Consider the following 8,493-nt stretch of genomic DNA (forward strand, 5'->3'; position numbering starts at 1 on the left):
TTGCTTAGTGCTGCAGTGTCTGTAGAGTGCAACTGGAGATGGTTTGGGTGCCCACTGAAGAGCGAAAAGTAAGTAAAATGTGGACACACACTACCAAGTGGCATGTTAGAGAAAGGATCTGCACATAGCAACATGGATAGATTGTAAGACCACAGTGCTGAGTGAAAGATTAAGAAAGAAAACCATTCCTACAAAATAAAAATACCTACATACACTCAACAACACTTTATGTTTTACAAAGATTGAGAAATGTGTATAAATACATTAGACCAATGGCATGGCAGGTGTAGAGGTGGTGGTGGTGTGTAGTGCAAAGGGACAGAGGATCAAGAGGGTGAGAGCTCTCTGTCTCTGTCTCTCTGTATCTCTCTCACACACAATGGGAGAGAGAGAGAGAAGGAAACTTTCAGGGAACAGTGATATGCATGTTGTACTGAGGAGTATGATGCATACACAACTTTTTACCAGATAATATTTTATTTCTCCCGGAAAGATGTATACTTTTAAAAAAATGCATTTTATTGGGGTGTCTGGTTGGCTCGTTTGATTAAGTCTCTGATTCTCGGTTTTGGCTCAGGTCATGATCTCAAGGTTCGTGAGTTCTAGCCCTGCAGCAGGCTCTGTGTTGACAGTGTGGAGCTTGCTTACGATTCTCTCTCTCCCTCTCTCTCCCCTCCCCTGCTCGTGCCGTCTTTCTCTCAAAATAAGTAAACTTAAAAAAAAAAAAAGAATCCATTATAGATTTCTGAGCATCAGCTAATGAATCGAGAAATAGTTTCATCATGGAGTCAGTGAATATTTATGTGCCAGGCTGGGTGCTAAGGGTTGTATTGTGAATGAGACAGAGAAGCCTACCTTCCAATTAGGGATTCTGGTTAGCCCTTCCTGGCATTAGACCAGGAAAACTATTGCATAAATCTAAGATGAGTAATGGGTATATCTGTTGGGGTCTGGGAACTTGATTCCAGGGCTGCTGTTTATATAGGGTGGCTGCTGGAAGACACTAGAAAAGTCACATGGAAACAACTGAAGAGAAGACCTTTCATGATCTGAAATTATTTAGCACCCATATGTCTCCAGTTGTTTTTTCACAGGAGAAGTTTTATGCTGTATCCACAACCTCTCCTAATAACAAATATTTCTGAGACTTCTTATATCACTGTTCAGAAATTCCAGAGCAGATTTTCACATTAAAAGGTTTTGGTCTAGTTCACTGAAGCCTAAGACCATGGCTCCATAACACTATCTTGTTTTTTCTTAGTATTTATGTATTTTGGAGGGGAAAGCACAAGTGAGGGAGGGGCAGAATGAGGGGGACAGAGGGTCTGAAGCAGGCTCTGTGGGCTCTGCCCAGACAGGCTGACAGTAGGGAGCCTGACGTAGGGCTTGAACTCACAAACCACGAGATCATGACCTGAGCTGAGGTCAGATGCTCAACCCGTTGAGCCACCCAGGTGCCCAACATTATCTTTTTGATATTTGTCGATCAGGACTATATAGTGAATAATAGACATTTTGCTGCTGTTAAAGACTGATTTGCAATTTTCTGGCACTCTATTTTTGTTTCATAGCTATTTATTTCCTATTCAGGAAGAATAATGAAGCTGGCAAGTAGTAATGAACCAACCCCAACTTTAGAAGCACTGTAAAGGCAGTTCCAAATTACCTCCATGCATGTTCCCAAAGATATTTAGTGAATTATTTAAATTCACAGATCAACGTCTTTTTTGTTGACTTCTTTTTATGTGTCTAGCATTGTTTTAAGTATTGGAGATACAAAGATAAAAAAGACTGAGACTCTTCCCTGGAAAGCATATAATTCAATGATGTTGAAAAATTTATTTTCCCAGGGATCTTGGGTGGATTGGTCAGTTAAATGTCTGTCTCTGGGGTTTGGCTCAGGTCATGATCTCATAGTTTGTGGGTCCAAGCCCCACATTGGGCTCTGTGCTGACAGCATGGAGCCTGGTTGGGATTCTCTCTCTCTCTCTCTCTCTCTCTCTCTCCCCATCCCAAGCGTGCACTTTCTCTCTCAAAATAAATAAATAAACTTAAAAAAACTATCTTTAAAAAAGGATTCAATGAATTTTTAATACTTCAAAATCAGCATATAACCACTCTATTGCTACATTCTTTTCCTTAAACATTCATACACATAATGAAAATTGTTGTAAGATTTTTGGAGGGGTGCCTGGGTGGCTCAATGGTTGAGCACCCTATTTTGGCTCAGGTCATGATCTCATGGTTTGTGTGTTCAAGCCTCATGTTGGGCTCTGTGCTGACAGCTCAGAGCCTGGTGCCTGCTTCAGATTCTGTGTCTTCCTCTCTATCTGCCCCTCCCCCTGTAGTGCTTTCTCTCTTAAAAATAAATAAACATTAAAAATAATAAAAATATAAGTATTTTTGGAAATATTATTTTGAGATTTAACTTCTGTGTTGTTTAGAATGAGCACAAGTAAAATTTTAAGATAAACTAATATAACCAATGTATTCTTAAAATACTTGCATGTTAAGAAAAATGGCGATTAGATTGTTTAGCATTAATGCCTCCAAATTTAAGTTGATACCAATTATAATTCAATAAAAAAAATTTTTAAGTAATCTCCACACCCAACATGGGGCTTGAACTCATGACCCCAAGATCAAGAGTCATATGCTCCACTGACTGAGCCAGCCAGGCATCCCTTCAATAAAAGATTTTAAGATATATTTGGATCCACCATTATTGTTAAGATTTAAAAAGTCACAGAATGGGAGGAAAACAGTGCTTAGATTAGCCAACACTATTATTTTAAAATTTAAGTCTTCCTCAGGATTCGGCATATTGAAAAAAGGAGATAAACTTATTTTTAAAAATAGGATTATCTCCAAGCTATCATTATTCTTTATTTTAAAGCAGAGGATATAGGACACGGGTCCTTTATTTCTGATCACCTGTAGAGAGATAAGAATCTGTGAAGCTGGTAGGAAAATGAGTCCACGACCAAAATGTTTACTCAGCTACTGCAGAAGATCAAAAACTAGTATGCTGAATCCGGAATCTACGAAGACAAAGCAATTGTTTTCTTTGAAAAATAAGTGGGGTTTAGAAAATTTCTGGGATTTATCTGTAAAAACACCTTCTGGGCCCTAATAGTGACGTATTAGGGAAACACTCACATTTTGGGGTGGGAAAAATAGGAGGTAGCGTTTTGTGGGCTCCTGTGGTGGTTAGGTAGTTCTCAGAAGACAGTACTGGAAATTAGATAATCGCTGATGTCATATATTTTACCAAAAAAAAAAAAGTGTCCTGGGGGCTATAAAAGCAGTAGCTTTGGCCTTCCCATCACAAGCAGAATCGTTGAAACAGGTAAGTGTTTCAGCAAACTCGGTATGATGGATTCGTTTAATATGATACTTCTTGATACCTAATTGTTTTCCCTTATAATCTTGCTTCTTGTTCTTTCCATGCCAGGTTCTCCTTTTCTAGTCGCCGTTTAAGTTAGAGGTGTTTGCGATGGCCGCCCTGAAGAAATCTGTGAGCTCTTCCCTTATGGGAACTCTGGCCGCCAGCTGCCTCCTTCTCGTTGCCCTGTGGGCGCAGGGAGGAGTGGCTGTGCCCATCAGTTCACACTGCAGGCTGGACAAGTCCAACTTCCAGCAGCCCTATATCACCAACCGCACCTTCATGTTGGCTAAGGAGGTACTCAAACTTTCTCTTTCGTATCTATATACTTGGAACGTGATAGTTCCTAAAATTTTCTCCAGAGCACTACTAAAATCTTAAGAACCCATCATCTATCCTCACTGGTAGACCAGAGATTTTCTATGTCTCTTTAGAGATGTTTTGGAGATTGGGCTTTACCAGAAAAACTTCCATTTTGGCCTTGAGAATATGCATGTTGAGTTTTACTCCAAAAAATCCATTTATTAGCCCAACTGACTTTTGTTTTTCCCTTTACTCCTCTATGCATTATTTTAAACTCATACATACATCTGAATTCTTTAGTTTTCATGGGGGCTGCTCTTTCTGGGGAGAGCGGATAGAATGCAACTCTACTCACAGACTTTTCCCCTATCTCTTCGATGTCCAGGCATTTAGTCTTTTCTTCTCTTCCAGGCTAGTTTGGCAGATAACAACACAGACGTTCGTCTCATTGGGGAGAAACTGTTCCACGAAGTCCATGTAAGCCATAGTCATGATGAGCAGGCCAATGTGTCATCTGTGGATATGTGGGTGGTGATGATGGTTTGGATTTTCTGGATGCCCCCTAACATGACCCCTGCTGTTCTACTTTTGCCTGCAGATGGGAGAGCGCTGCTATCTGATGAAGCAGGTGCTGAACTTTACCCTTGAAGAAGTGCTGTTCCCCCAATCTGATAGATTCCAACCCTATATGCAGGAGGTGGTTCCCTTCCTGGCCAGACTCAGCAACAAGCTAAGCCAATGTGTGAGTTCTTCTCCTAGCCTAACTCCACCCACTCCTAGCCCACCTTCCTCCCATCTTCCCTTTATAACCCTTCCACACCGACCCTCACTGCCCCTACCCATGCTGACAACACCATTACAGAGTGTTTGTTTTTGCTTTAATTGAGTCACATTTTGAACTTATTTTGATGAAGGGGGTCTGGAAGACAAGAGCACAGAGGGCTCTTTTGTTCCTGGGTAAAAGCAACTTAAGTTATATGTGCCGAGAAAAATGCCTAGATGTGTAAATGGAACCTCTGAGTATAGATGGAAAGGATGGGAATGAGAAAGGGTAATGGGAAGATTTAATGTTCTGTGCTGGGTGGGCAGACACGGTTGCCCTTTGGATGCTGCAAGAACTGACAAAGTCAGAGGTGTGTGACCTTGATGGCTCTGGACATGTAAAATTTTGAAAAAAGATGGAGTGGACTGGGTGGAGCGAAGGGACCTAGTATTTATTAAGGAGGGCCTACTGTTCACCCAAGACATATTTTATATCCGTTTCTTGTTTTGAGAATGCATTTTCATGAGGTAGTTAGGGTTTTATTCTTCACACAATTTACATAAACCACTCCACTCTTTCCACACACTGAAACCTCAGTAGGGTTTCCCAGAGGTGAAGAGAGGTGCCATGTTAGGGAAATGACTGGATTTTGGTGTCCAAGGGAATTCAAGAGCTCTGAAAATCTAGGTCACTGGTAAATCTAGGTCATTGTGGGCAAAATTGCTAAGAACTTTAATTCCAGGTGTATTGTAACACACCTCAGTTAGAAACACTGAAGTTCATAAAGCTTCAGTACAACAGTGTTAAAATAAATGCTTTGATTTTCATTTTGCAGCATATTGGCAGTGATGACCAGCATATCCAGAGAAATGTGCAAAAGCTGAAGGACACAGTGAAAAAGGTACTACTAATAACTATTGATGCTAAATAATTAAACAGGAGAGACACATGTCATTTTCTTTTCTTCCCTTTCTCTCTCCCCCCATGTATCATATTTTTACTTGATTTGCTTACCATTGGGTTGATTATTTAGGTGCATATATATAGACGTGTCTGCATATTTATTAATAAACTTCTCAGTTTTGCAAATCATGGAATCCTAGAACTGGCTGGGAAGTTGGGTCCTTGAATCTCATCACTCCATGTTCTGGGCATGGCCAGTAGTAGAGCCAAGGCTACGACGCAGATCTCCTGAATCCTATGCAACTCTGTGTTCAGCAGCAATTTGTGTTAGTTTTAGAATTATTAATTCTTTAGGAAATATGAGATTCCAACTAATTCGTGCAATCTGAATAGGCACCCATTCAAAAACCAGAAAAGCTCCTGGGGGAAAATTTATTTGAGGTGATTTTTGAAGTCATTGATTTGATGGTTTAAACCTTGGAGAGATAAGCCCAAAACAATTATAACAAAAGAGCTGGACTTATATATGGGATGAATTTCTGGAATGATTGCTATTTATATTTATATTTATATTTATATATTTATATTATATTTATATTTATATTTAATTATCATGATACAATACCCGATTTTAGTTAAGAGACAAGAGTGAGCAACCCCTAATTTCTTTTATACAGTTTCAAGTAGAATGAAAATATTAGTAACGGATTTATTGCAGTGAATGGAAGTCTGAACTGGGAATCTTCTTTTCTTCTTCTCTCTTTTCCTCTTCCTTTCTGGTCTCCTCCTTCCCTCAACAAATCGCCAGTGAGCATTTATCTTGTGTAGGCTACTGTATATTTCAACAGTGAATGATACTGTCACATGGCCTATTTGAGGAAAAGAACAATAGTAGAAAGCTCAGACTAGCAATTGTGACTCATCCAAAAACCAGTGGAATGATTACTAGCAGCGAAAGTGATGTTCTTGCAGGTACAGTTAAACCTCAGAAGCATGAAAGCTCTAGCTGATGAAATTTTCACTAATAGGTGTACAATAAATTTTCCTTTTTTTCCACCATGATGTATCTTTAAAAAAGTATTTGTTCCTGATCATGATTTAATGAATTTGTTTATTTCTTCCTTTGATAATGGAAGGCTTGGTAGTCTGTGAAGATCAATTCTCTTGTCATAGATCTATTACCCAGATGTGGAGGGCTGAATATTAGCATGCCATTGCCAAGAAGTGCTTTGCACTTCTGGTCTGAAACATTCCTGATGTCGGTTTATTTTGTTGGCTTTAGAAAAACACAGGGTGAGAGAGAAACATCTGATGGAGATCCATGTGGGGAAATAAATTTTAAAGCTTTTAATCCATTTTGAGAGAATCAGCTCTTATGTAGGGTGCCATGCAGAAGAGTGGTTATGCATTTTTTTAAAACCCTGTAGCTCCAAAGAGCATGGGTGAGAGAAGAATGTTATTCAGAGAAAGCTCAACCCCAGAGATACCGGTCACCACTGGCTGAAATGGGAGGGCAGTCTTGGAGGTGTTATGTCCCTGTCACTGCAGGTACAAGCAGAGAGCAGGCTGGGGTAGAATGGATGATAGACAGTAGGGCAAGATAACTTTAAACGTTCTTTATGATCTTGGGAGTCTTTGAGATATAATAAAAATCGCTTGGCATTATGTCAAAGTATAGGAAGGTAGAATGATGGAAGATGGCAGGAAGAGAAAGGAGCGCAAAGCAGAGAAGTCAGTGATGGCTTACGGTTTTCCTTGAAATAATCTAGAGCAAATTTAATAGATTAGATGAATTTCAGAGGAGAATGCTTTGAACTTGAATCTGAGTTCTCTCCCTTATGGGAGTTTGAAAGCCTCATTTACATACTACTTGGAGAGAAGAGGAGAAAAGTGGTGTTATAATGTGTATCTGACTTTCTACTAATTAAAACAACTTACTTGGCATTTTCCCTACAAAAGTGAAAACCTGTTGTTGTTTTTCCCCTTTGTTAAGGAGGTGAAAGAAAAAAGTCACATGTGTTGGTAAATGTATAGTTTTGGTACAAAGCAGTGTGAGCTGAGCTGTTATAATTAGGTGGCAGTGAGGCTGTGAGGTAGGGCAAGGCATAATGGGGGCATTAGGTCCCACAGATGCCTGCTCAGCTTTTATCTGCTTTCTCTGGCTAGGAAGTGGCTTTAAACAGCTTCATTAGTGTAGATACAACGGAGACTGATGCCTGTTGGAGCCCTTAAAGTTCAGTTAGCCATAACTTAAAAGTCTGTGGCAAATCATATTATATTCTGCTAAAAGGGTATTGTTATTAGTCTTTTACAAAAGGCAAAAACTTGGTTTTTGTCTCCAGCAACCCAACCATATTTTTCTAGTTTGTTCCTCTTTAAAAAGTATGGTATGAAGTCTCAAATCCTCATGTGTTCTTATTTTTACAGCTTGGAGAGAACGGAGAGATCAAAGTAATTGGAGAACTGGATTTGCTGTTTATGGCCCTGAGAAATGCCTGTAATTGAACACAGCGAAGCTGGATAGTGGATGACTAACCCTTCTTGCCCACTAGAAATAACAAGATCCTTGAAGGTTTTCTTTCACCAAAAGGAGAATGGGAAGTCAAACTTTATAATCATGGGTGGATTCTAAGTAAACCCCTGCTTAGCTTAAAAAAGAGAGCAATGTCACCTGGGTCCATAGGACCAGAAGGTAGACCTTTCAAGCTTAATGAGAATTATTGATAAAATTTTATTGTGGTTGCTGTTTTATACATAGAAATTTATTTTTTAAAACAATTGTCTATTTCCATAAAAGTATAATTTCCCATTCCTTTAGGGAAAAAAACCCTAAATAACTTTATTTCCATAATCAATACCTTATATTTATGAATTTATTTATTTCTGTAAGTACACATTTTATTTATGTCATTTTAACAATATAGATTTATTTATAGAAATATTATATGATATTTTTACTTAAGTATAAAGCTAATATTAATATTTATGATAATAATTATGGAGCAATGTTTATTTGATCTCAATAAACACTTCGATATCCTAAATCTTGTGGCTTTGTGACTTGTTTCCTTTTAATTTCATCATCATCATCATCATCATCATCATCATAATTATCATGTAAACATTCTCATTTGCTAAA

General features: G+C 38.7%; 1 protein-coding gene across 1 annotated transcript; it reads left to right on the forward strand.

The window, feature by feature from the left end:
* Positions 1-3,335: 3,335 nt before the first annotated feature.
* IL22 (interleukin 22) lies at positions 3,336-8,093 on the forward strand. Its single transcript, XM_029955704.1, has 6 exons — positions 3,336-3,349; positions 3,455-3,682; positions 4,100-4,165; positions 4,287-4,430; positions 5,287-5,352; positions 7,782-8,093. Exons 2-6 carry the CDS (start codon positions 3,497-3,499, stop codon positions 7,857-7,859), a joined length of 540 nt encoding a protein of 179 aa, XP_029811564.1. The 5' UTR covers positions 3,336-3,349; positions 3,455-3,496; the 3' UTR covers positions 7,860-8,093.
* The last annotated feature ends 400 nt before the right edge of the window (positions 8,094-8,493 follow it).

Source organism: Suricata suricatta, chromosome 10, assembly GCF_006229205.1.
Source record: "Suricata suricatta isolate VVHF042 chromosome 10, meerkat_22Aug2017_6uvM2_HiC, whole genome shotgun sequence".
Classification (NCBI taxonomy): Eukaryota; Metazoa; Chordata; class Mammalia; order Carnivora; family Herpestidae; genus Suricata; species Suricata suricatta.

Bases quoted from the DNA above. Each gene is read 5' to 3' on its own strand.
- IL22 (XM_029955704.1), top strand. From the start codon at position 3,497: ATGGCCGCCCTGAAGAAATCTGTGAGCTCTTCCCTTATGGGAACTCTG. The intron at 3,683-4,099 runs GTACTCAAACTT...CTTCTCTTCCAG, and splicing joins CCTTCATGTTGGCTAAGGAG to GCTAGTTTGGCAGATAACAA. The intron at 4,431-5,286 runs GTGAGTTCTTCT...TTCATTTTGCAG, and splicing joins GCAACAAGCTAAGCCAATGT to CATATTGGCAGTGATGACCA.